Source organism: Doryrhamphus excisus, linkage group LG22, assembly GCF_037039965.1.
Source record: "Doryrhamphus excisus strain RoL-2023G ecotype Guam linkage group LG22, RoL_Dexc_Guam_v1.1, whole genome shotgun sequence".
NCBI classification, from domain to species: domain Eukaryota; kingdom Metazoa; phylum Chordata; class Actinopteri; order Syngnathiformes; family Syngnathidae; genus Doryrhamphus; species Doryrhamphus excisus.
This window is the reverse complement of record NC_136378.1, coordinates 2,062,987-2,090,913: the sequence shown is the minus strand read 5'-3', so window position 1 is coordinate 2,090,913 and position 27,927 is coordinate 2,062,987. Positions and strand designations below refer to the sequence as shown.

General features: G+C 43.2%; 2 protein-coding genes and 1 long non-coding RNA gene across 4 annotated transcripts in view; 2 read left to right on the top strand and 1 right to left on the bottom strand.

Annotated features, from left to right (window-relative positions):
* Positions 1-617: 617 nt before the first annotated feature.
* fbxw11a (F-box and WD repeat domain containing 11a) lies at positions 618-12,999 on the top strand. Of its 2 annotated transcripts, XM_078788074.1 has the most exons (14): positions 626-785; positions 2,623-2,727; positions 5,341-5,409; positions 5,654-5,873; positions 5,952-6,138; positions 6,580-6,670; positions 6,984-7,121; positions 7,916-8,034; positions 9,612-9,861; positions 10,073-10,191; positions 10,353-10,463; positions 10,554-10,632; positions 11,075-11,239; positions 11,879-12,999. In XM_078788074.1, exons 1-13 carry the CDS (start codon positions 747-749, stop codon positions 11,234-11,236), a joined length of 1,689 nt encoding a protein of 562 aa, XP_078644200.1. In that variant the 5' UTR covers positions 626-746; the 3' UTR covers positions 11,237-11,239; positions 11,879-12,999. The 2 variants fall into 2 exon arrangements, with proteins under 2 accessions (XP_057919650.1, XP_078644200.1); XM_058063667.2 differs by lacking the exon at positions 2,623-2,727 and having other exon boundaries at positions 618-785.
* A 434-nt stretch (positions 13,000-13,433) lies between these two features.
* LOC144894616 (uncharacterized) overlaps positions 13,434-27,927 on the top strand; it is a 37,821-nt gene continuing 23,327 nt past the window's right edge. Inside the window, exon 1 of the long non-coding RNA XR_013625259.1 lies at positions 13,434-13,562. This is a non-coding gene — a long non-coding RNA (uncharacterized LOC144894616). The remainder of the gene's footprint in view (positions 13,563-27,927) is intronic.
* On the bottom strand, positions 18,074-27,710 carry fgf18a (fibroblast growth factor 18a). The gene is made up of 5 exons (XM_058063669.2): positions 26,979-27,710; positions 22,011-22,050; positions 21,713-21,893; positions 19,022-19,128; positions 18,074-18,926 (listed from the first exon to the last, which is right to left on the bottom strand). The coding sequence occupies exons 1-5, from the start codon at positions 27,008-27,010 to the stop codon at positions 18,654-18,656; spliced, it is 633 nt and encodes a 210-aa protein (XP_057919652.1). The 5' UTR covers positions 27,011-27,710; the 3' UTR covers positions 18,074-18,653.

Below are 27,927 nucleotides of genomic sequence, written 5' to 3'. Positions count from 1 at the left end.
TTTGTTTGATTTGTTTTACGACTAAAATTAAACCCCTCCCATTTTTGACTATCAGTCTCAACATATGTTCAGCTAGTGATGTGTGTTTGTACTGTTTGATTGTTTTGATGAAATTGCACGTGGAGAAAAGATGCAAAGTTGACAATCTAAAACCTATCAGGAAACAAAAGCTTAGTTGAAAGTAAGACTACTAATTTGAATAATCCAATCAAGTCCAGTCACAGTTTTTTTTTTACATTTCAAGCATAGTGTTCAAATACAACACATAATAATCATGTTAACTTTATACAAGGAGGGGTGTCACACGGTTTACCAGAGTTTTGCTGAGTGAACTATCAAACGGGAATTGAAATAAAGTCAGATTCTACTTTTCACCTAGGGTTCTGCAGCATCTCGTAGTAAAGTAATGCCGACTGAGCTTGCCTTAGCATGTTCCTCTTCAGGATAGCAACAGCATCTTTAGCAAGGGCCTTTTTGTTTGGGGGAGTCACCGGGGAAAGCCTTAGTAGCCCGGATTGCCAATCAGTAACTAGCAAAATCACAAAGCCACGCCCCGTTACGACGATACGCTCCAATCAGCATCTTGCTTCCACGCATGGGCGTTTCCATCTCCCCGCCCTCTCTTTCACAGTGTCCTACCCAATGCTGTGTGCTTGAGCAAAGCGAATGACGTCTCTGCATTTGCGGGCCGCCGACGCAGGGCTGGGTTTCCATTTTCAGAGCGAGTTTCGGGGGGGATCGTCAACATGGAGCCGGAGATGGAAGACAAAACGTTGGATCTGATGGTAAGATTCGATTCGCTGCGGCATCATGGACATACGGAGTGTCCTCTGTGTACGAATATGGGGGGGAAACGCAGAGACGCCGTTTCGAAAGCGAGATCACACCGAAGCGGTTTATGTGGAGAGGTGGAGGAGAAAAGGGGGACCAGGAATCGAAGGGAGGGCCTGAAATCATCGATACATTTTAAATATTATCACACATAATCACTATTATTATTGAAATATCTTATTGTTGTTGTCGGATGGCTGGGAACTATATACCAATTAGGCTAATGTTGGCATTTTGAATTGTCTACGACGGATTCGCACAGTTGTCGGCCGAAGACAGTTGAGGTTTCTCGGGTAGTGTTCACTGCGGTGACGCTGCGCCACTTTAACTGGGCCCTGTGATGTTTAGCCTTCCTGCTAGCTTAGGCTAAGGAACGAGCAACCACTTAAATTCACGCTTATGTTTACACATTAGGTGTGTGATGATAGACTTCACGGTAATAGACGTGGAAATATCACGGCGTGCCCTGGGCCAATCGGAATGTTGCTAAAATGCTCACAATGTGAAGTATGAGTGTTAATATTTTTGAAGTGCGTAGAAGGAAGTGCACTACCTTTTCATTCATATAGCATTAGCGAGGTAGCTAACACGCTAGGTGTTCCTGACATTCCTTTCTATATCAGAATAGACACTTTGTTGTGACAGTGAATATCTCTTCGGCTTATTAAACATAACATACCGACAGACATGCTGGATATAGTTTGTTACAAATGATAGTTATTTAGCCCGCGTATTTGTGTTTATGTCCAACCATTAGCTGCCGTCGTAAGCTAGCAAGCTAAAGTGTCGTTAGCATGTGAAAAGCCATTGCTTAAAATGATTAGGATTTGACTCATATCAGGCGATTCTGGTTATTTCTAGAAGTTTCATCGATATGTATGTTTTGCTTTTGATGTGTGGAGATTCAATAGTATAGTTTTATGTGGATATAAGAGCCAGACATCAGTGCAAATAACTCTTCACTTTGTATTGTTGTTCGAATGCATGCAGTATCAGCGTTATTTTGACTTTACACACAAATTATGACCTCTCATTATGTATAGCTAAGCAAACTTAAAAAAAAACAAGATAAATGAGTCCACTGTCAACTAGATGTGTATATGGGTTGCTACTACTAAAATGTGTTACTGCACAAGTACACATTTTACATTGGTGATTTACTGCACCCCCTTAATAAATTGAACTTTGTGCCTTTTGGAGTCGGAGCTCTCTGTTTATTGCTTTTATTTGTGTCTAGGCGGGACTTCCGTCCAAATGAGAATAATTGAAGCACTAATCACGCCGCCCCTCCTAACTCCTCTGCACATCCCCATCGTAGTTGACGTCTAATAATGCTTCTGTGTGTATCCGTCAGTATTTAATGTGTGCTGGAGTGTGTGTTCCTGCGCTCACTGTGCAATGTGTGTGTAGCTCTAATACTGGTTTTCCCCCCCTCCCTCACTACTCCCCCCAATCCCCCTCCCTGCTCTTCTTTTCTCACCTTTGATGGACACACACTCACAATACTCAATTCCCAACTAAACCTCATTTATTTGTTTATCCATTGATGTATCTTAACACTCCCGCCACCTCTCCTACTCCACACAAACTCTTGACAAATTGCACCCACACGTGCATTTATTGATCCACCCATCCATTCACTCATCTCCTCGGTTTCCTCCTTCCATTTCCCCTCATCATCACCTCCCCCCGTCTCTTTTCCTTTACTTCACATCTCTTTCTCTCTCTCTTGCTCTTCCTTCCCTCACCCTATCCACTTGGTTCTCCTCCCTCCCTCTCTCTCTCACACAGTGCTCTGTGCCTCGCTCTCTCTGGCTGGGCTGCTCCTCGGTGGCTGAGAGTTTGTGTGCACTCAGGTGCCTGCAGAGCATCCCCTCCACCCGGGCTCACAACCAGGTTCTGCCTCTCTCCTCTTAATTCTGCTGCTCCTCCTCCTCTACCTACATCCCCCCCAGCCCCGCCATCTCCTTTCACTTTTCTTTGCCCACTCGACATGACTTCTCTAGCATCCATGGAACCCTACCTACCTTCCAACCTCCTCACCTAATGTTGTCCTTCGAAGCACACTGCTCTCAGGTCTCTCTCTGATGCGTTGCCAGTCTTTCCCCGCTTAAAAACCTAAAATAAAATTGACCTTCTATAATCAAAGTCCCAAGAATCATGTAAAGTCGGAGTCATTTCGAAACATTTGGAGTTGTGGAATTCATTATTCCTTCCAAGTGGAAAGGTGGAGCCACCATCATCCATCCTCGTGGAGGTTTGGCGGCCGAGTTGGGGAGGGTCTTCTTTCAAGCCCTGAGAGACTACATGCTTGCTTGCCTGCCTGCTTGGCCGATCCTGGTCTGTCTGTTCCTTCTTTCCCTCTCTTCTTCTCCTGCATGATCATCAACACCAGCAAGCCCATCTTGGCTTCTTAACCCCGTTTGCTTGGGTCTTGGTACCAGCCATTTTTATTTTGTTTGTGTGGATGTGTCGATGGTGAACGCAGATGAGTTCAATCTTGGTCCATTTTTTGCACAGCTGATGAATCAGCTTCAACGAGTTTGCTGTCGAAAGAGAAACAATGTGATGTCAACAATGTCGTGCGTATTTTGGCCAATCAGAAGCCCCAAAAAGCTACCACAGAAGACTTGGTTGAAGATTATAAACACCTCTATTAATCAATATGGTGATATTATACATGTAAAAAATGTACAATATCTTTAAAATCACTGCACGGTTACACTTACACGGGATCCAGGAACTTTGTGATGGTTTTTTGAATGCCCGTGCGTCTTATACGTCGCACACACACACGCAAACACCCATAAATGATGAATCAAACACCCATAAGTCAGCCACTTCATGGTCTGTTGGTAATTCTGGGAAATTCAGTTAAAATCCCATCTAGTACGGAACTGCAAAAACAGGAAGCAAGTCTGACTTGGTGAGCAATATATATTTTTTTTATGAAATGAAGTCTATTAAAAAAAATAGAGAAAAGTCTTCTTTCGTTCTGTGAATATGTCTTTTATCAACAGACTGCTGTCTAATCTTTTTTAAGGCGGTGATATCACTCAGCCTAAAACATTGAAAGGCTGCCTTGCTGGCTTCTGAGTAACACTCAGCTTCCTTTTGTTTTTTAAATACAGCACAAAACTTTCGTGGAAGTTTAACCTTCCACTGTACAACATTTCAGTCCTCAAACCCGTCACTAAGCAAAGAAACCACTTGTGTTGTGTTCTCATACCATGACATTCATATTTCCAATTATATGGAAGAATTCAACAAGAATATTGTCCAAAAGTGTTTAAAAGTTAATTTCATTCTACCCTTTTCAAACATTGATGATCCTCATTCAAACATTGTGTACCGTAGCTGTGCTAAAAAAGCACAAAAAAATTTGCATATGGACTTCATAATTTTTATGAATGGGAGTGAATGCTCCATACAGAAAATGGTAATAATCCTATCTGGTGATATATGTACCAGGGATGTACTGATCCACATGTTTTGATCCAGTTTCGATCTTCTTTTAAAAATAATGATAATATGCTTTTGTTACAAACATGACTTTGTGGAATTGAAAATGGTTATGAAAATAGCTCTTCAAAGCATTAAAAATAATGCAACCAAAGTGTTGCTGAAATTGCTTTTTTATTGCCGTATGACCAACTCCAGCGCCACGCAACGTGACACAGCACTCCGGGCACAGTGAGGGGGAACTACCGCTGTACCTACAGAGCCTTATATCCAACATGCAAAGTGAAACTAACTTCACCATGGTGCACCGCGGACGTCATACACTGCGGACATGTCTGAATGGTATTGTTGCGCTTTCTCCTACATGTGGGCGACAACCAGCTTTGAGGCACATCACCACACCTAGCGTATTGGTGTGTAGCCCTTTGTTTCGAACAGCAACCGGATTGGCCCGATCTCGTGGCGGAAGCCGATATTGTCCCATCTTGAAACATACAGCGAAACGGCCGTCGACATCCCTAGAACGCACAGTCGGTTGGCGTATTTTGGTTATGATTAAAACACTGTTACATCGAAATCATGAAAATTTTGTAGTCTTTTTACTATAGCCGGTTTTTTAACACCACATCTGTTTCACTATCACTATCTGATTTTAATTTCAGTTATATCACACACTGAAGCCTGTGACATCCAAGATGCGATACTTTAATTTCCTGTTCTGTTCCTTTGCAACGTACCCTGCAAAAAAGAATACATTTGTAACAGTGATAATTTTTTTTGCCCCCTGTGGGTTTGTGTGTGCAAGCGTGCGTGGGTTGGTGGGCGTGTGTGTGTGCGTGTGCATACATGTGTTTGTGCACGCAAGCCTCAAAAGTCATGACGGTTACCCTTCCTTGGCTGTTTTTCGTGGCATTTCTCTATCCGATGCTAACCACACGGCTATTCTCCTGGCTCAACACAGTGCCCTTTAATGAAATAATTTACTGACGGCAAAGACAAAATAATGCACTTAATCGGCACATTTTGTGTTTTTTCCACTTTAAACAGAACACGTCGGGGATGGACTCGCAGAACCTCGTGGATGACCTGTCGCCAAAGAAGAACACAGTTCTCAAGGTATGTTTGTTGTCAGTTGGTGGTGATCCATGATTATTGTATTATTGCACTGTGGGTGGAAATAATACAGCACAATACCCACCTCATTTGATTTGACCTAACATAGGAATGGACTGCTTGTATTGGAGATTTTAGATGCAAGTTGATATAATCTGATTTTCTTTGCCGATATCAGACCGGGACGCCGCTTGTATCATCACACTTTTCCGAACCAGCACATCTTGAATGACTCTTCTTCTCACAGCTTAGTAATGGTCCTGTTGTGGGGTCCCGCAAGCGCCCATCAGAGGGGAACTACGAGAAGGAGAAGGAACACTGCATTGCCCTGTTCGACCAGTGGTCGGAGGCCGACCAAGTGGAGTTTGTCGAGCGTCTGATATCCCGAATGTGCCACTACCAGCACGGCCACATTAACTCCTACCTCAAACCCATGCTGCAGAGGGACTTCATCACTGCGCTGCCAGGTACGACCGCTAACAGGAATGCTGTGTCAACGTTTTGCTACATCATGTATGTAATACATCTGTCCCCACTTTTTCCAGCCCAAGGCTTAGATCACATAGCGGAGAACATTCTGTCTTTCCTGGATGCACGTTCACTGTGTGCGGCCGAGCTGGTATGTAAGGAGTGGCAGAGGGTCATCTCAGAGGGTATGCTGTGGAAAAAGCTGATAGAACGCATGGTCCGCACTGATCCACTCTGGAAAGGACTGTCCGAGAGACACCAGTGGTAAGAACGGGCACACATGCGGTACTAGGCTACTATTGGTTTAACCCTGCATCAGGGGTCTCAAACTCAATTTACCTGGGGGGCCACTGGAGCTTTTTATTTTTTATTTTTCTACACAAAATAAGATGAAAAAATAAAACAATTTAAGCTGTCATTTCTGGGTACATGATACCATACAGCATCCATATCAAACTCACACATTAAACTTTCATATCAAGGCGGGGGCCTCAAAATAGCGACCCGCGTGCCCCATTTGGCCCACGGGCCGCAAGTTTGAGACCCCTGCCCTACATGGACATTTGTGTCATACCTTCTTGCATCTACATTAAAATATTGGGTGGATTTAGACTATTTTGCAAAGCCTTAAGTATAGAATGTGGTTTAAATAAGAGAAGGGAAAAATAATAATAATAATAACTGCTTTTTTTTCTACCCCCATAGGGAGAAATATCTGTTCAAAAACCGCACATCAGAAGTCCCACCCAACTCTTATTATCACTCCCTTTATCCCAAAATCATCCAAGACATAGAGGTAAGAGAACCCTAAATGTGAACTTTGTGTAAGTTTCTGTTGATTCACCTTTCTCCCCTTGCAAAGGAAGTTTGTGTCACCGACCAACAACTGACACGGGGATTGCATTGGTTAATCAGCATTCTGTTTCATAACTCCATCAAGTTTCCCTATTTTTGTCTCAGTAATACACTTCATTTTAAACCAACCACTTCTTTCTGTTTTGCATTTAGTTTTATTTTCCTTTAAAAACACATGACCTCTCTGGGATTGTACTTTTTTTTGTACTTTTATCCTTGTGGTTCTCATTGTGGTGCTTTTTCTTTTCCTCCAGACTATTGAGGCTAACTGGCGATGTGGCAGACACAATTTGCAGAGGATTCAGTGTCGCTCAGAAAACAGTAAAGGGGTTTATTGTCTCCAGTACGATGACGACAAGATCATCAGTGGCCTTAGGGACAATTCCATTAAGGTTTGTATGTTTCTACAATGTTCAAAGTGTCATTGAATAACAGGTTGTTGTTACTAAAATGATGTTGACAAAGTGTCAGGGTTATTTTAAAGTTTATGAAAAGGAACATTGCGTTAGCCTGGTAGCATCAAATATTACATTGGACTTTTTACATTTGTTTGCTTTTGTGGCTGAGGAAGTGAAACCTTACTGTCGGCATGTTTCAGTCTGTCCCCGTATGGCCTCAGTAATTAGCATTGATCCCATCTGTGTGTGCTGCATCATCAGAAGTGGCAACCCCAAGCGTTTATATTCAGGTCTACATAAATACGCTTGTGGTTATTTTCTACTATAACTGCATATTTATGAAAGTAACCTTTCATTTGTCTCAATATGCACCGTCATCTTCCTGCCGCCGGCCTTAGCCAGAAGACGGTGAGAAAGCAAACAAGTGAATTATAGGCTAAAAGGGCTCAACTCTAGTGCTGTTGTGCGTCCCACTTATCTGTCTGGCCTGGGAGAAAAGGAAGCGAAGATGATGAAGAGGAGGGGAGGATAGTGCGAAAGAAGCGGATTTGTCATCTTATTGTTCTGCAGGAGGCTGGCGTGCGCCCAGGGACGCACTAAATTGCTCTCCAAGCGCACACGTACAGCCCGCCTCAGCAGCGGGGAAATGGGGCGTGAACAGAACATGAGCATCACAAATGACAAATGGCCTTTCTTCGCATGACCTAAATCTGCACCCAATCCAAAATCACTCATTTATTCCTCTCCTTGTGTGTCCTCTGTGTTATTGTCCCTCTTTCTACCTGCAGATATGGGATAAACAGTCACTGGAGTGTCTGAAAATACTGACTGGTCACACGGGTTCAGTGTTGTGCCTCCAGTATGACGAGAGGGTCATCGTCACTGGGTCCTCTGACTCAACTGTTAGGTATGAAACATATTTTGTCACATGTAAAAAAATCATTTTAGACTTTCTTTATTGTTATTGCACAATAACACAGCAGTGAAATTGCCAACGAAATGTCGTTGCCTGGCTGCCGTGTAATAATAAATAATAATGTGGAGAATAAATAGATGACATCAAATATGAACAACAATGTACAACGTAAACAATAATTTGTACAAATAATTGTTTGCTATCATATTGCTATCCAATCATATTGAAGGTGCGCGGTAAGTGGGCATTCACGAGCAAGATTTTATTTATGAAGTACTTTGGTTTGAACCTCACAACAACACTTGTACGGAGTACCAAAGGTGGCAGCAAGTCTCACTTAAGTCTCGAGTAAACTCTCAAGTATCGACATCTAAATCAAAGTCTCAAGTCAAAACAATACAAGTGGAGTCAAGACCGAAGTCATAGTCTTGAAATATTGCAGTGCTTCCAATTCATAATCACTGTTACATTTCACTAATACAATGAAGGCAGTTTTAATTATTTTTTAAATAACATCAAGACCTCGTCACTAAAAAAAAAGAGCGCTGACTTAGCATTCAGGATTGCCGCACATTTGTTGTTGGTTGATTGGACGTTAACAGATGCATTCAATGAGGCCGACTCAAAGGGAAAATATGTTGTCTTGCTGGAAATTACATAACGAGTACGAGAGTTGGGTACTTTGAATGGGGACACATTTAACTCGACACATTCACTGAAATAGTCATCGGACTAACTAACGGCCAAGTCATTGATGTCAAGTTGCAAGTATTTGATGATATTGTCAAGTCAAGTCCATAGTCACCAAAACTGTGACTCAAGTAGCAGATCTTACCTTGAATTTTATTAACATACAACATATTTACCCACACAATTCATGTGTGCTAAAATAAATATTTTGAAGAAGTTCCATGCCCAAACCACTATGCCGGACCGGTTCATTCATTTTCATTTTCCCTGCTCTCTAGTGCATGACTGCTCAGTAAGGAGTAAGCAGCGCAACTATTTAACGTCACGACAATGTCTACTTACATATTTGCCATTTTTCCACAGATGTAACTTTATTATCACATCTATAATATGGATGTTCAGTTTCTTTTAAGGCGCTCTTTAGTGAACTCCAACCTGCATTGATCTGAATGGCCAGAAGAGGGCGACTTCACATAGTAGTCAGAAAATTATTATAATTTTCCTATATCAACTAATTTGATAAACTGTTGAGTTTATGGTCTTTATGACTGATTTTATTCATCAGTTCATTAATTATGGCCTTTGTAGCTATTGCCACCATTTGTACAGAACAATATACATGTGTCTTATGTCATATGTCAATATGTATTATTATTAATGTCCATTCTGTTCTGGAGTCGCACCTGACCTGACGGACAAGTCACACCCGGTTATTAAGATACAGCACAGTCCTATGTTGTTTTCGTGCGTTTGTGTTCTGTATTGTAAAATGAGTTATCATTATATTCTCATATCTCCATTTTGCTTTTTGCTGCCTTTACTCACTTTTTTCTTTTCCTGCTGTCCCATCCACACACCTCTTTCTGCCTCCTCTGCAGGGTGTGGGAGGTGACAACGGGCGAGGTACTGAACACGCTGATCCACCACAACGAGGCCGTGCTTCATTTACGCTTCGCCAACGGCCTGATGGTCACGTGCTCCAAGGACCGCTCGATCGCCGTGTGGGACATGGCCTCCCCGACAGACATCAGCTTACGTCGTGTCCTTGTGGGCCATCGGGCGGCCGTCAACGTGGTTGACTTTGACGACAAATATATTGTCTCTGCCTCAGGGGACCGCACCATCAAGGTACCGGGAAGCTCACATATTAATATTACACACATTGGTGCGTTAATGAGGCGGTGTTTATGTGTCAATATTCGGCTTTCATCTTCATGTTGGACTTTTCAATGCATACCTGACTTTCCCATAAATCACGCTGGAAACACTCCCACAGTGTAATTACTGTGCTCAAGGGTACAAGTTATCGTTTTACAAGTTTTGTTACTTTGTTGTGCAGGTATGGAGCACCAGCACCTGTGAATTTGTCCGTACTCTAAACGGTCATAAGCGGGGGATTGCCTGTCTACAGTATCGGGATAGATTGGTTGTGAGCGGCTCATCTGATAACACGATTAGGTAAGTTTGTTAGCATAGGACACTGTTTATCAAAATGGGGGGGGGGCTTCTGTAGTAATGGGTTCATTCATGCTTAAATAAAGATGGCAGCAATGTCGACATGCAATAAATGCTGGTGCCAATCATACGGTGTAACAGTGCGGTGCCTCCTTTGCCTTTAGGTTATGGGACATTGAGTGTGGCGCATGTTTGCGAGTGCTGGAGGGTCACGAAGAGCTGGTGCGCTGCATCCGCTTTGACAACAAGAGGATTGTCAGTGGTGCTTACGATGGGTGAGTAATATATCTCTATGAAACACTTAGTTTTTTTTAAACTACTACAATTTGTGTCTTACCTTCTTGTGTCATGGTTCTCGTTTGCAGTAAGATTAAAGTATGGGACTTGCAGGCAGCATTGGACCCGCGAGCCCCTGCAAGCACACTATGCCTGCGAACTCTGGTGGTGAGTGCTCACACCCGCTGCATGTACGCCTAAATTAACTCATTCGCTAGGTTTGAGACATAGTCATACATTTTTTTATGTGCAATGGGAAAAAGAAGTGATGACTCCAGTGTACAATTGAAGAGAAAGTCTAGTGCAGTTTGTAGTTGTATAAACGGCCACAAGGTGGCCAGCATGCATCTTTCCAATGTATTGATGCCCATTGATTTGCTCCTCAGCAAGCAGGCATTGCAAACCCATGGAGGAGTGTAACGTACACACAGTTCCGTTCTAAAGGACAATATTCTATAAGTTTTGAAAGATCCGTCAAAATCATCTACTGTATGGGGGTCTTTTGAAAAAAGTGTTTATGGATTTATTTACTGTGTATTTGTATAATTTTACCTAATAGTTGCTAGTATTCTTTCAACACAATTTCAAATGTCCTAATTTTTCTTCCTAGGAGCATTCTGGCCGCGTGTTCCGTCTGCAGTTTGACGAGTTCCAGATCATTAGCAGCTCTCACGACGACACCATTCTGATTTGGGACTTTCTCAACGTCTTGACCAATGGCCAGTCAGAAGGGCGGTCTCCATCCCGCACCTACACTTACATTTCTAGATAGCAGGTACGCGGTCGAACACACACACGATTGGAATTCTGATTGACTTGGGTGTTTAAAAAAAACAAAAAAAATTGCTTAATCCTGGAATACTTGCATCTGCCTTCAAGATGTGTTTTTATGCTGATGGGGGTGAAAAGATACGCAAGCATGTCTTCACAGTTTAAAGCATCTGGCCTCAGACTGGCTATCCAAACTAGTTTTAGTAATTTTTTTTTTTTTTTTTAAGTCGTGTAGAATTACCGCCAACTTAAATGCTGATCCCTTTCAAGTGTGTCAAATGTTCCATGTTTCCATACAAATGTGCCCCGTCAATGAATGATTCCAGAGTGTGTGTGTGCGCTTCACTCTCCACTGTACGCACATCTGGCCTTACCCTTCTGTGTTGAACAGCTTTTTCCATCTGCGCTAGAACTCAAGAACACCGAGGAATGTTGCCACATCTGTCCGCATGTCAGCTGACTTTAGTTTTTCTGATATTGTCACGTGGATCCGTATCTAGGGAAGGCCGGAATAACTGATGCATTTACTTACACAATAACAATAACAGTTTGAGAGAACATCTGCAGGTCTTGCAGGCACAAGCCCTGCTCTTACATTGTGTAAAATATCTTATTTAACTGTCATTGTCCCCCCCCTCCCCAGGTGGCTCCACCCACCGCACCCTCTCTTGTTGGAGCCCAGGCCTGATTGGGCTTGATGGGTGCGTCCATCATGGAAAAGGAGCCCATCTCTCTCTTCCCCCTTCTTCTTCGTCATCTCTCTGTCCCAACATCCACGCCCGCTCGCGCCTCCTTCCAGACTCGGACAGGACCTCCAAAAACGTGTGCCCGTTTTCCACCAGCGCTAAAGATGCCCGACAGTTGAACCAGCGTCGTTTCACCTTCTACTAATTTATGTTTTGTAAAATACACTAATGACAGTATTAACAAACCCTATATAAGTCACTTTCCCTCCCCCCGAAAAAAAATGTATGAAGCTTCTGCTCTTGAGTTTTCCACCCCCCCCCCAGCCAAAAACAGCCTCGATAGATAAGGAATTGCTTCTAGTTCTATTTATGTTACACACAAATGCCCACACGGGGTGGCACAGCGGGACAGAGGATGGCCGGAGCTGTGACGCAGGAGAAAAGAGACTCTTAAGGCGGCTCCAGGAAAAGCAGGGAATGATGGGGAGGAAACGGAGACGGAGGGAGTGCACTCGGAACACCTCGTGTGTCTTCACTCCTCGCCGTTCCTCAACATCCAAACCCCCCCCCCCAACAACAACAACAACTACTCTCCTTCCTGCCTCATGTCCCCGCCCCCTCCACCCCCCCCCTCTCCCAGGGATGCACACTAGCTTGGAATACGGGGGCACACCTGAATTGAGTGCGCTTACGTATGTGGACTCGGAACGGCAAAAGCGTCGGACATGCATGTGAGGTTGCCATGGATACAGCGACCTCAGCTATTTTCTTTCTCTCTATTCTATTTTCTTACTGTTTTTTTTTTTATAACAGTTATTTTCTAATTTTATTTGAGTATGTTTTTGGTTGTTAGTACAAAATCCATACTAGTCCCCCCCCCCCCCCTCTCTTTTCGCTGTCTTTCTTTCTTTCTTTCTTCTAACTGTCCCGTCTGTCCCTCTCACTCCATCTCTGTGCTTGCTTTTGGTTATGAGAGAAGCTGGAATTCCTGAGCTCCAAATTTAGTTGTAAACAGACTTGTCTTGTCAAAAAAAAAAAATTGTGTTGTATATTAAAAATGATTTTTTAAAGAAGAAAATGACCTTATTGTGAATAAAGTACTTGACAGTGAGTGTTGAGCCAACTGTAATGCGGACGAGTGTCTAATTGTTATGTTGTGTGTTTGTGTGGGAACCCAACAGGGCGGATTTGCACTCTGCTTCCGCCCCCCGTTTGCACTCAATAAAATTTTTGTTTCTTTTCTAGCGCTGACCAAGTTGGATATATTCCTTGTTGACTAATGGAGTCAACTCATTAGCTTTTGCTTTAGTTTTATTGAATTATATAAAAATTCCAACTTTGTAAGCATTCTTATGTATGTTTTCCAAGTTTAAGCACATGACTATTAAGGTGAGAAGGCACGCCCTCTGCTGGTAAGAAGTGGGGATGGGTAGTGACGTCACACGCCGACTTTGGAGCCACGTGGTGCCAACCTGTCCAGCAACCATCTAATGGAATTTATCTTTTTCTTCACTTGTACTTGAGTGGATTGGATTTTACCGTAAATTTCCGGTTTTCCGGACATCTGGATTATCCCCGAGTGGACTGACAAGTGGATCCGAGTCCGTGAGTGGAACTACGGCTTTCATCTCAGACTTTGTGGTAAGTGTTGGACATTTGGTTTATTGTCACAAGCCCTGACTATTAACATCTACACCAGGGGTCTCAAACTCAATTTACCTGGGGGCCACTGGAGCTAGGGTCTGGGCAAGGCAAAAAAAAACGCATTTATTAAAAACAGAAAAATATACAAACTTTTTCAGTGCTTTAGTTCCCATTTTCTACAATAAAAGCTTTGATAGAACATTCCACTGTTCTCAAATATCTTCATTTTTATTTTTCAGCACAAAATAAAATGAAAAATAAACAAATCAAGAATAAAGAAAATCAATCAATCAGTAATAAATAAATATAATAATAATAAAAAAAAACTTAAGAAACCACATATAGTTGGTGGGTAGACAAATTATTTTTTTCAGATTAAAATGAACAAAGCATTATTAGAGCCCTGTAGACATGACAAAACACGACTATAGTCACATTTATACTCTTTTTATTTACAACATATTGCGCAACTGCAGGGTCTTGAGACACATGCTAACTCGCAAACTAGACAGCTAGCGCCCTAAACGGTAGCCTTCAAGTTATTTCCTTTAAACTTAAATAGCCAAAAACTTACCACTTCCACACGGATAGGGAGGATAACTATTAACAGTTATTTAACCTTTAACATGAACATTAATCAAAAGTAATAATTTTTTCTGGGTACATGATACCATACAGCATCCATATCAAACTGGCGCGGGGCCGCGCTAACATTAAACTTTCATATCAAACTAGTGTCCTGCGGGCCACATTTGGCCCGTCGGCCGCGTGTTTGACACCCCTGATTACAACATATTGCGCAACTGCAGAATCTTGAGACACATGCTAACTCGCAAACTAGAGAGCTAGCCACCTTAACGGTAGCCTTCAAGTTATTTCCTTCAAACTTAAATAGCCAAAAACTTACCACTTCCACACGGATAGGGAGGATAACTATTAACAGTTATTTAACCTTTAACATGAACATTAATCAAAACGTAATAATTTTTTCTGGGTACATGATACCATACAGCATCTAACATTAAACTTTCATATCAAGGCGGGGGCCTCAAACTAGTGTCCTGCGGGCCACATAGTGTTACACATTTGGTTTATTGTCACAAGCCCTCACCATTAACATCTACATACTCCAGGTATTGACAATGGAGTGTATGATAAACAGCCACCAGGTGGCAGCATAAGGTTAGCTAACCCCCCCCCACAAATGAAACAACCTGTTACAGTAGGTCATTTACACCATCTTGTATAACTTAGAGAAGAATGCAGTTTTGAGTAAATATAATATTGTACTTCAAGTAAAACTTCTACATAAGAAAGAATATGTATGGAGTTGACGCTTGAACCAGAGGGTGTTTGCCAAAATGGAGGGCGGGGTCCTCATGGTGACTTTTTTCATAATATTAGGGAATATGTGATGTAGAGTGATATTGTGCTTGGTGGAGCACTGTTAGTGTATATATGATGTGTGTGTGTGTGTGTGTGTGTGTGTGTGTGTGGGTGTGTGTGCTTCCGCTGGGTCTGTGGGATTTTGGCCCATAATTCCTGGAGCTCTCAGGTCACCGCTCCGTTCTCACGCACATATTTGGCATTCCTTCCCTCGACGTGATTACCATACACCTTCCACTCTTGGGTTTTGCTACGTGAAATATTTCCATCATTCCCGAACGGAGCTGGAATAACGTTCCAGAAATGAACCTCCACCGCCGCCACAACCCCCTTTTGACTTACTCTTCTTTTATCCCACACCCCCCATTGGCCTCCCACATCCACAGATTCCTGTTGCCTTGCAATAGGAATCCTCTGGCACAAACCCCCCCCCCCCCCACTCCCCCCTGAGTCAGCTGTTTGTGTCTGCCAGCATGATTGGGTCATTTGGCAGCAACATCTCTTCAATGACCTCCTGCTATGATATGGAAGGAAGGGGAGGGTCGAGGTGGGGAGGGGGGGGTCGAGGTGGGAGGGGGGGGGGGATTGTGGGATAGATGAGAAGAGAAGCAACTCAAACACAATAGTGCGTGTTTTCCTTCCACGGTGCTTCTCACTGCAGGGAGGGACTTTACAGCTTTTACTGACTGCACTCGGAATGGCACGTCTTCATTTCGGCTGAAAACATCCAAACTGGAGGTGTCGGGCAGCTGACTCCTGAATGGGTGCCACATCAACATAGGGGGGTTAAAAAGGAAAGCACGGATCCTAATGGAAGTAGCAATGGTCCTTGTTATTACAGTTGAAATAATAATGTTGAAATCGGAAAACTTCAGTTGAATTTAGCAGGAATAAACGTCCTTTTTTAGTGACGATATTACAGTATTATGTTGGAGTATTAGGGCCACACCAAAAGGGGAAAGACGTGTACTGTTCTGAGAATACTATGATTAAAAAAAGTAACGTTAAAAATAAATATACCGTATTTTCCGGACTCACACTTTTTTTCATAGGTTGGCTGTTCCTGCAACTTGTACTCCAGAGCGACTTTTGAGCTGACTCTTGAATGTCAACATCAACATATGGGGGTTAAAAAGGAAAGCACGGATCCTAATGGAAGTAGCAATTGTACTTCTTATTACAGTTGAAATAATAATGTTGAAATCGGAAAACTTCAGTTGAATTTAGCAGGAATAAACGTCCTTTTTTTAGTGACAATATTATAGTATTATCTCAGTGTATTATCTTGGAGTATTAGGGCCACACCAAAAGGGGAAAAACGTGTACTGTTCTGAGAATACTATGATTAAAAAAAGTAACTTTAAAAATAAATATACCGTATTTTCCGGACTATAAGTCACACTTTTTTTCATAGGTTGGCCGTTCCTGCAACTTATACTCCAGAGCCACTTTTGAGCTGACTCTTGAATGGGTGCCACATCACCATACTGGGGGTTAAAAAGGAAAGCACGGATGCTAATGGAGTAGCAATTGTACTTCTTATTACAGTTGAAATAATAATGTTGAAATCGGAAAACTTCAGTTGAATTTAGCAGGAATAAACGTCCTTTTTTAGTGAAGATATTACAGTATTATCTTGGAGTATTAGGGCCACACCAAAAGAGAAAAAATGTGTACTGTTCTGAGAATACTATGATAAAAAAAAAGTCATTTTTTAAATCAATATACCGTATTTTCCGGACTATAAGTCACACTTTTTTCATAGGTTGGCTGTTCCTGCAACTTATACTCCGGAGCGACTTTTGAGCTGACTTTTGAATGGGTGCCACATCAACATAGGGGGGTTAAAAAGGAAAGCACGGATGCTAAAAGAAGTAGCAATTGTACTTCTTATTACAGTTGAAATAATAATGTTGAAATCGAAAAACTTCAGTGGAATTTAACAGGAATAAACGTCCTTTTTTAGTGACGATATTACAGTATTATCTCGATGTATTATCTTGGAGTATTTGGGCCACACCAAAAGGGGAAAAACACGTACTGTTCTGAGAATATTATGATAAAAAAATCTTTTTTTTTAAATGAATATACCATATTTTCCGGAGTATAAGTCACACCTTTTTTCTGAGCTGACTCTTGAATGGGTGCCACATCAACATATGGGGGTTAACAAGGCAAGCACGGATCCTAATGGAAGTAGCAACTGTACTTCTTATTACAGTTTTAAAATAATAATCCTCAAATCGGAAAACTTCAGTGGAATTTAACAGGAATAAAGTAGTTTTGTAAAATAAATGACTTGCAAAAAATGCCACTTATACTCCAGTGCGACTTATGTATGTTTTTTGTTTGTTTATATGGCCTTTGTGACACTTATAGTCCAGAAAATACGCTATATATTATAATAAAAAGCGGAACATTTTCAAACTAAATAACTTACAAGCTTTAAAATGTACATTTGAAAAATACTCACAAAAAAAATTCTGTATCCAAACGTCCAAAATGTATCTGATATATAAATATAATATATATAAATATATGATATATAAAAAGATGACTTCAGAGACGTGAAAATGTTTCGGTAGAGTTTACTGAGTCGAGAAAGACTTCTGCACAGAAATAAATAAAAGAAATAATTTTATCGTAATAATTATACTAACATCATAGTAAGATTGCTTATTTAGGGTTTTCTGTCTATGTGTACATAAATACATACACTATATATATATATATATATATATATATATATAGCTTTCAATAAACTGTTCCCTTTAATATTTAGTTCTCCCGTGTATGAATGAGACTTTGGTTTTATTCCACTGAACGTCCTCTGGTAGCAGCATTCTGTTTCCACGGGAATCGCACAGGGGCATCGTTCCCCCCGGCTCGTTTCTATAACAATGCTTGTGGAGAAGGCACCTTCCCTTGTGTGATCATCATCAACATCATCATCATCATCATCACGGCTTTCGCTCGTCTTTGGTTGCTCACTGGTTTGGCTTTTTTTTTTTTTTTTTGGTACATTTGTTTTATATAATTCCAGTTCCTCGAGCAAACATTGCGACATACATTTCTTCATCGTCATGTTAAAAACATGCGTGTATTAAGTGAGTCTGAGTCTGTTCATACATCCGTCACTCACAGCTAAGTGCGTCACATGTCGGCCATCTTTTTTTTTTTTTTTTTTTTTTGGTCCGTTCCATCCCTTTCGTCCTCGCTGTAGTTTTTTTTTTCCCTTTCAGACGGAGCTCACACTTTTTCACGCTCGTCCTCGCTCGCCATGGTCCGGTTGTAATTCCGTTCTTGATGTTGTCCAGCTGGTCCACAACAGGAGATGTAAAAAAAAAAAAAAAAAAAAAAAAAAAAAATTTTTTTTTTTGTGGCTGTGGAATGAAGACCTTTGTCGAACCGTGAGCCTTGGCTGCCCTTCAGGTATTCTGTCAATAGTTCTGCTCCGTGGAAGGGAAGCAGACCAAGTCCGTATCGCTTCCAGTGATGGACCACCGAGATGGTCCGAGAAAGGAATAAAAAAATCTGCGAGGAGTAATCTACAACAAAATGGGGGGGGCGGTAGTGGCAAAATAAACCCCATAAATGATTCATCGAGTTTCTTGTCAATGTTTTGTCGTGTTCAGTGATTTTCGTTTCACTGCTTCAGCCAAGCGGGGTCAGGGTCCGGGATTTTAGAACGCGGGCCACAAACTAGCGCGGTCCGGTAGCGCGCACCCGCTTGCCTCGCTTACTGATGGTAGTGAAGCGAAACGGTGTAGTAAGGTCAGGTTGCTCCCCAGGAGGGAACCGCTTCATGAAGTGTACGTCCTGCTGATTTGGGAGCGTATGGGGGCCGCGGCGTGGGCGCCCTCTTTTCGTGAAGCCCACATACCAGCCCGTGTAGCGTGCCGACATCAGAGCCGTGTAGTGGTTTTCCAGAACCTTTTCCACGAAGACGCAGTCGGCGCTTCTGTTACTGGCCTTCTGAGAGAGCAGCGGCAGCAGAAGAAGAAGAGAAAAGACGGTCAAGGTCAGGACAGAGTTGTGTTATTTCCGAGGTGCACACGAACTCATCTCACCTTTCCTACCAGCTTGCCTCGGCGGTTCATGCACAGGTAAAAGTTGGTTTCTTTTCCCCGGATTCTCACCTGGCTTCCGAAGGTGTCTGCCTCCACTACGAGCTGGGCTTGTGAAGGGACAGACGGAGGGACAGATAGACAGACGTTAGAACCACTGAAGGCAACGACAAGTCTTTACTGTTTGATCCAGGTCTGGTCCTGGTTTTGTCTGGGATGCAATTTTAATGTGACCACTAAGACAGGAAGTGGACTGGTTTCGGTTTCCAGCTTTGGACATACACTACCACTCAAAATTTTGGGATTACTTGGAATTTTTTTCTGAGATATGGAAGTCCTACCATGAAGTCCATCATCCTGAAGTCGCCGCTTCACTGTTGATACCGACACTGGTGATTGACAGGTACTATTTAGTGCAGCTGCCAGGTGACGGCGTGTGAAGGCGTCTTTGTCTTAAACTACACACTCTCAGATATGCAGCGTTTTTGTGTCCTGGTTAGACCCAGTTTGTGCTGCTCTCTGAAGAAAGTAGTTAACAGCAAAAAAAAAATCTTCTTTGAAAATCATCTGATTCATTTTCATTGTTTGTGAAATGGATGAAAATTTTAGTGAAATTTATAAAAATTGTTTGTGAAAAGCATGAAAATGTGTTTTTCTTTGGAAAAACAAAGAAATTTGCAAGTGATCCCAAACTTTTGAGCGGTAGTGTATGGTATTTTTGATCGATGGTTTTTGATTTTAAAAACCTATCCTTAGTCATTATCATCAGCACAGTTGTGCAGCGTTTTTGTGTCCTCGTTAGACCCGGTTTGTGCTGCTCTCTGAAGAAAGTAGTTAACAGCAAAAAAATGTTCATCCTTCTTTGAAAATCATCTGATTCATTTTCATTGTTTGTGAAATTGAAAATTTTTTGTGAAATTTATAAAAAATTGTTTGTGAAAAGCATGAAAATGTGTTTTTCTTTTGAAAACAAAGAAATTTGCAAGTGATCCCAAACTTTTGAGCGGTAGTGTATGGTATTTTTGATCAATGGTTTTTGATTTGAAAAACCTATCCTTAGTCATTCATCATCAGCACAGTTGTGCAGCGTTTTTGTGTCCTTGTAAGACCCAGTTTGTGCAGTTAACAGCATGGTAAGAGATTTTAGTTTAGATTTTTATAGATGGGTTTTCTAATAATCTATTAGCCTTATAAATTTAAATTTTTAATTAAATTAAATTAAAATATTTTTTTTATTAAATTTAAACTAAATTTTTAATTTGAATTTTTTTGTATTTATTTTTGTCACGTACCAAAGTATGAGGTGATATGAGCATCCAAGTGAGTGTCAATATAGTGATATACGTATATAGCACATCATGACTGAAGATGAACTATATCAGCAAGTTGAAGTAGTTGTGATTTTAGAAATAAGGAGTTAGTATGTTCTCTGAATTATCCTTACTGGCCTTTTTTGCAGTACATTTTACCGAGTGAAGATTGCTTTTATAGTTATTAGCCCATATTTCCACACAATAAGTAAGCTATGGTAGAACTAGAAAGCAATAAAGGAAAAAAAAATCATAATACCTTGATTTCTATTTCTCATTTCCCAGAGAACCGTGCAGCTTTGGTTTATACTTCCTTGTCTGACGTCACGGTGTTTACGGATTTACGTTGGAAGTTGTAAAAGGCGACCGGAGCCATCTTTGGTTGAACAGATGGTTTGAAGATAAGACCACTGACCACAAATGGGCCTCGTAAAAAGCCAAAGGATAACACCGAGGCTTGTGAGCACGCGGAGAGAAGATGTCTTCTACAGTGTTGTGTTAAGGTGTGTGCACGTTTGTGCACGTGTGTGTGTGTTTTTTTTTTTTTTCAATGCAGCATCCTTCCGGGCAATATCACTTCCTCAAAGAGTGCTTGTGCTTGGTTAAAAATAAATCCCTAAAATGGTTCCTACATGACCTTAGTCAACAAAGGGGTCAAAAGAAATCAATACCCCCCCCCGGCTACCCCCCAACTCTCTTCCTGTTTCATCACTATAGGTTTGTCTTGCAGGCAATACCTGCTTTTTTTAGTTTTTGGAGTGTTTTTTGACACATTTACGTGACCGCAGGTGGAATTGAACGTTAGTAAGTGAAAGTGAAATGAACCTTCTGCTTATTTATTGTGTGGAGTTTAAGATGTTTTAGACGTGATTGCACTGAAGGTGGAGAGAAGGATGGAATGGGGGATGGACGCAGGGAGTGTTAAAGAATAGTGGAAAAAAAAAGGGGGGGGGTTTAAATCTAGAGGAGACAACAGCAAGGATGAGAAATCAATGCATGGATCGATGAAGAAGATGAGTTTCTAACACGGGGGCCCTGACACCAGTTACCAGGCTTCTCCTGGAACATTTATACCTTCGTTTTCTGGCTTTTCCTGGCTTGGGAATCATTGAGTCAGCGCCCAGTCGATGAGGTCTTTGTACTCCGAGACAAGCTCCAATGCCCCCGTGCCAAAGCCCGGGGGGGGCATGTCTGTATGTGTGCGCTATTGTGAGAGATCCTGCATCCGTTCAAGCATTCACTTGTTTAACCTTCAAGTCTTTGTACTTGCCGTCTTTTTTTTTTGGAGTGCGTGAGCGTTCACGGAATGTTTTCTCACGAGCGCCAAAATGTTAATTATTGTTCTCCGTGCACACCTCAATATCTCCGTTTGAGTGTGTCTTACCATATTTGTCTCCGTCTTCTCCTCGGGCGCTGATTCTGCGTCCCAGCACTTGGACGTGTTTGCCGCTGGTGCGACTGTAGAGCTGGTAAACGCGGTGGTGTCTTCGACTCATGGTGTCTCGCACCTGCGTCTGGTTCTCCACATGCACGCTGAAGTTGACCCCATCCACACCGAACACCTGCTGCAAACACAAATACCACACACACACACACACAGGTTTGAGAAGCGTCCATCCATGACATGAAAACATTGCTTGTCTTTGTTACTGTAAAAAAACATTCATTACCGTGAAGCTCACCTGTAATGGATTGCACATCACCAGCAACATCTGGATACATCTGGAAATAGCGGAAAAACAGGAATAGTCAAGCAACATTGATAGCTGCGAAAGTCAAGCGTGACACCATCATTCATTCCCGTGTCTTTTTTTTCCCCCCGTCTGTTCAACAGCTCTTTTTCTTATTGGCCGATTACTCTCACTGCTTTTTTGAGCAGAAAAGTGCATTAGAAGCAAACTGAAAAAAACGAAAAAAAAACGACATACTAACCCCTTATGTTTTTTGTCAAAAATTGATGCCCTAAAATTTGCCCTAAATTTTTTTTGCGCTAAAAAATGCCACCTTTGGGTGCTCCTGGGGCCCCTGTTGAGTGTGTGTGAGGTTTCCACAGTTTTTTTTTTTTAGCAGAAAAGTGCATTAGAAGCAAGTTGAAAAAAACTCAAAAAAACGACATACTAACCCCTTACGTTTTTTGTCAAAAATTGATGCCCTAAAATTTTGGCATTTTTTTGCCATTTTTGGGTGCTCCTGGGGCCCCTGTTCAGTGTGTGTGAGGTCCCCCCCCTTTATTTAGCAGAAAAGTGCATTAGAAGCAAGTTGAAAAAAACTTTAAAAAAACGACATACTATCACATTTTTTGTCAAAAATTGACACCCTAAAATTTTGGCATTTTGTGCCATTTTTGGGTGCTCCTTGGGCCCCTGTTGAGTGTGTGTGAGGTTTCCTGTATTTTTTTTAGCAGAAAAGTACATTAGAAGCAAGTTGAAAAAAAACTGAAAAAAACGACATACTTAACCCCTTACGTTTTTTGTCAAAAATGGACACACTAAAATTTTGGCATTTCATGTCATTTTTGGGTGCTCCTGGGGCCCCTGTTGCGTGTGTGTGTGAGGTTCCCCCCCCCCCCCCCTTTTTTTTTTTAGCAGAAAAGTGCATTAGAAGCAAGTTGGAAAAAAAACTGAAAAAAACACATATCCTTACATTTTTTATCAAAAATTGACGCCCTAAAATTTTGGCATTTTATGCCATTTTTGGGTGCTCCTGGGGCCCCTGTTGTGTGTGTGAGGTTTCCCCTGTTTTTTTTTTTTTTTTTTTTTCTTAGCAGAAAAGTGCATTAGAAGCAAGTTGAAAAAAACTGAAAAAAAACGATACCCTTACGTTTTTTTTTAAAAATTAACGCCCTAAAATTTTGGCATTTTATGCCATTTTTGGGAGCTCCTGGGGCCCCTGTTGAGTGTGTGTGAGGTTTCCCCTGTTTTTTTTTTGTTTTTTTTTAGCAGAAAATGCATTAGAAGCAAGTTGAAAAAAACTGAAAAAAACGACATAGTAACCCCTTAGTGGAAAGTGGAAAGACGGGAATAGTCAAGCAACATTGATAGCTGCGAAACTCAAGCATGACACCATCATTCATTCCCGTGTCTTTTTTTTTTTTTGTTCCCGTCTGTTCAACAGCTCTTTTCCTTATTGGCCGATTACTCTCACTGCTGGCTGGCACAGCCGCTTGACATGCAGACAGGCAGATGTCCAGGCATCGGCAGACGGCAACACCCATGGACCTGTTTATAGTTACGCTAGCAGCCATCTTTCCGAGCTTAGCGTTGTGACCCCGGCTATGCCAAAATATGGCCTCCAAATGACCCACCGGGACCAAAGCAGAATGGCAAACACGGCAGGAAGAAGAGAATATGTTTTGCTTCGCACATCTGACGGAATGAGCGGGTTTATTTGGCCGCCGTGTGTATGTAGACAGCTGGGCTGGACTACAGGTGTACACGGGGCTGTGATGTGGTTTTGGCTACAAGTGGGTCGCGGTCCCAATTAGAGATGCTGTGAATAAGTGAGAACGCCAGCTACCAAAAGTGTGGAAAAATCATTTCTGGAGGAATAATTATGGTGATGCAAAATTCATGTGTAGTCACACTGCTTCTGTTGTTACATTACAACCCAAGAATCTGCTTTTATTCGAACCCATCTCACTTTATCGAAGACGTTGACCTTGGAGGTGTCGCTTGTTATTTAAAGCTTTAGAATGGGATTCTACTGCTCCAATTTAGTGGTTTGATGACTTTCGGAACCAGGAATGGAGGCCGAAAAGCAATTCTAGCAATCTCGTCTTTCCCCACCTCATTTTGCGCTATCTCCGCATGCCTCCTTCCCTCTCTTTGTCTCTCCCCGCTATCGAACTCCTGCCTCCTGGCTTCATGTTTGGGGTTAGCGAGGTGACTCCTCCGTACTTGTCATGGGCATGCACACAGATGTGTATACAGGACGAGCAGGCAGCTGACAGCTGTGCCAAAGCAAAGACATGTGCACCACTGTGGAGGCCGGTAGATAGTAAAGGAGATCTTAGCTGAGAGGGACACAAAGCAAAGACATGTGCACCACTGTTGAGGCCGGGAGATAGTAAAGGAGATCTTAGCTAAGAGGGACACAAAGACATGGAGAGAAAGTGATGTAAGAATAAATAGCCGGTGAGAGATAAAATCCCAAAGATGTCAGAGGGAGGAGAAGGGAGGAATTATGAAAGGTTAACTCTGGAAGGAGACGCTAACCACAGAGTGTGGTCTGGTCTGGTCTGGTCTGGTCTGGCGTGAGAAGCAGACAAAAAGATAAATAATGGGAAAGAAATGGGAAGAGGTTACAAGTCATGCACATCACAACACAAGTCCCTGACTCTGGCACTCGTGCGCGTTCACCACCGCATAGCCTTACTTCCTTCTCTTTTTTACCACACTGTTGGAAATGGCAGCTATTCCATGACTTAATAGTAGTGGATTCTTCAGGAAACTGATAAACGGGCGGGTGGGGTCATTTACACAGTCCAGCTCTGCGCCCCCCCCCCCTCCCCCCCCACAAGGTGGTTTTGTCCTGTGTGACTTTGAAGGTGTCACAAAATGAGATTTACACAACGTAGTACTGAAAAATTGACGAAAAATCAGAATGCCATGTTTGGCTACCAGAGTGAACTTCTCAGCGTATAAACCTTCCCATGATGTGCAACACGGCGCCGGTGCCCAGTACACGCCACTCCTCATCAATGAAGTCAAGGCAACTGGACTAATTGTTCATCGGGAAAAATGTTTTGCCTTTTAATCCAAAAAATCTTTTTAAGGCCTTGGATTCAGCCTTGGTGGATTACCGAGACCTGGAAGGCTGAGAAACTACACAGTCCAGCTCTGCGCCCCCCCCCCCTCCACAAGGTGGTTTTGTCCTGTTCGACTTTGAAGGTGTCACAAAATGAGATTTACACAACGTAGTACTGAACTGTTTGATTATTGACGAAAAATGCAATATTTGGCTGCCAGTGATGATTCAGACTGAACTTCTCAGCGTATAAACCTTCCCATGATGTGCAATATCGCGCCAGTGCCCAGTACACGCCACTCCTCATCAATGAAGTCAAGGCAACTGGACTAATTGTTCAATGTTTTGCCTTTAATCCAAAAATCTTTTTAAGGCCTTGGATTCAGCCTTGGTGGATTACCGAGACCTGGAAGGCTGCGAAACTACACAGGCACGGTGTACGCCTATTTCTGACAGCGCATACTTTAGACTGTGTTGACCCTTTGAGTCATTCTAATAGATGCAGACATCCTTGGCAACGCGGCGTTTTGGCCCCCTTACATTTTGCCTGCACAGCCAAAAAAACCTGAGCATTGTGAGGACTCTCAGCTGTTAAAACATCATGGCCGCAATGCCGGCGAGGACACTGAAGGAAAAGTGCCTCGGCACTGGATTCCCCTGCTCCCACAAAAACCACAGACACTCTGTGTTATGCCAGCCGTGGAGCGAAGGCGAGAGGAAAAGAGATCGGTGCACGGGGGAGGGATGAGAAAAAGAGAGAATAGAGTTTGAAAGAAGAGAGGGAAAGCCCGGTGCGCGGTGGGCTGCGCGCCAAAACAAGCAAGGTTTCTCTGACATCATAAACCTGCGCCGCCGAGTGGGCACCGGCGTGAAAAAAAAAAAAAAAAAAAACGCGGTCGGTCGGTCGGTCGGCCTGCTGGGATTCGGCGGTTTCATCTGTGTGTAGTAGCGGTTAGAGCGGTACGCCGACGCTGCGACGGCGCGCCCCGGCACGTTGCATGTTCGTTTTGTGGGCCTCGGCAAAGTGGGGCGTGGGAGCGGTATCAGCAGGAACAGGCCCAACTCCGGAACAATAGTGGAGCTGCGGCTTTTTAGGAGAGCAGAACAGGTTGCTTGCGGTTCGGACTTTTTCTCGTTGCATGCCAACGGTGGAATAAAACTGCATTTTTTTTTGGGGGGGGGGGGGAATAAATCCATAAGTGTCTGTGGTAAAGTGATAGGCAAAGGAGGAAATGAACGGCTAGATGATTGGCTTTGGTCGACCTTAACTGAAAGCAGCAGACTAAACAAGTCGGTCTGCGCCTCCTCAGATACTGCCGGGGGGCGCCGTCATTCATCGGTTATTAATTCATACGTTTTATCTCAGCGAGCATCTGTGGAAAAAAAAAAAGGTTCACGGCAAGTCAAGGAGACAGATGTAGGCAGTTAGGCGGTGGGATGCAGAGAGGAGAAAATTGGGCAACGGAGGCGCCAGCGCACACCCAGATCCAGGTTATGCGAGGAATGACAAGTATCTCCAGAAGTGGGAGCGCTTCTTTACATCACCTTCTTTAGATTTCTTAGTGAACTGTTATTTGACTCGAGAGAAAAAAACGAAAAAAAAACGTCTTCCCGAGCCGGTTTGGACCATCCCTGGAGTAAGCGCAGAAGGTGATGGAGATGTTTATGGCAGCTTTTATGACTAACACAGCCCCTAGTGTGACCCAGTGACCCTGAACTGTCAGCCAATCAAAACAGGGCTTTCCTGGCATGTTTTCCACGGGGGGAACTGATGAGGAGTGATGTAATCGTTTGACACGGCTACCCCCCTTTCCATCATCTTCTTCGGCTTATTCGGGAATATTTTAAACACGGATATCTGATTACCGTACGATAAAGACGTTTAAAAAAAAAAAGAGACTTACAAGACGGTCAGCATGGAAAGAAGGGGCCACATTGCTTCCCCCCTCCACTATGGAACTTGGCCCAGAGACGGTCTCCTCGCTCGGCCTGAGCCAGTCCGGCAACCCGGAGAGATTCCCTCTGCTGTTGAAATCCGGTGGATGTGAAGCAGAGTCAAAGTGTCAGCGGTCACTCCAGTTGGCATCGGCGGCGACGTGGCCCACTTCCCACAGCGTGGATGATAAATATGCGGCCGTGGGCAGGCTGGGGTCTGAGGCCGGAGCGGCCGGGCCACTGTGACCGCAGGGCAACCTCAAACAGCTGCTTGTCCACGCCGGAGGCGAGTGGGCGGGGGCGCAAAATGTTAAGCCTTAAAACGATGCGCGCCCCCGGCAAAGAAGAGAACAGGTGAAATCGCGCGCACCGTTTAGGGGATTCCAAACTCCAAAAAAGATTCGCGACCCACAGAAGCCCGGTGGAAGGATGCGATGCGTGCGTAATGGCGTGCGTAATCCAATGCGTAACGTCTCAACTGTGAGATGTGTAAATGGAACTGTGCGCTATACGTGGAAGGTGGCGCAGAGGTTCGATCCGAGAAGACGGGCGGGTTCAGTCCCAGCAGTCCAGGAACTGTTGGAGGTTCTCGGCTACCTTAGCAGGCTCATGGAGCGCACAACCGGTCGGAGATGGAGCCTCTGCGGGCGCAGGGTGATGCAAGGCTGCATCGGTCATGTTCCCCTCCCGGTGTTGTCTCCGGTGACACCCACACTCGCAAAGGTCGACGGGGTCCCGGAGCGGTCCGGCTTAAAGGGAGTGCACCGAAGAGCTGTGGAAGGACGAAGGAAGGGGGTGGCTGTGGAGGACGGGAACAGCTGTGACTGGGTGGCGGAGTCGGAGAGGAAATGACAGCCGCACTTTGCACCTGATTTTCCGGACTTGCCCGCCGCCCTCAGCCGCTGGTTGCCGCCCGGC

Coding starts and splice junctions, on each gene's coding strand:
- fbxw11a (XM_078788074.1), top strand. CDS start 747: ATGGAGCCGGAGATGGAAGACAAAACGTTGGATCTGATG. Junction 6,671..6,983: donor AAATCATCCAAGACATAGAG/GTAAGAGAACCC, acceptor CTTTTCCTCCAG/ACTATTGAGGCTAACTGGCG. Junction 10,633..11,074: donor TATGCCTGCGAACTCTGGTG/GTGAGTGCTCAC, acceptor TTTTCTTCCTAG/GAGCATTCTGGCCGCGTGTT.
- fgf18a (XM_058063669.2), bottom strand. CDS start 27,010: ATGTGGCCCCTTCTTTCCATGCTGACCGTCTT. Junction 19,129..21,712: donor AGAAGACGGAGACAAATATG/GTAAGACACACT, acceptor TCCCTTCACAAG/CCCAGCTCGTAGTGGAGGCA. Junction 18,927..19,021: donor GAGGCAAGCTGGTAGGAAAG/GTGAGATGAGTT, acceptor CTGCTCTCTCAG/AAGGCCAGTAACAGAAGCGC.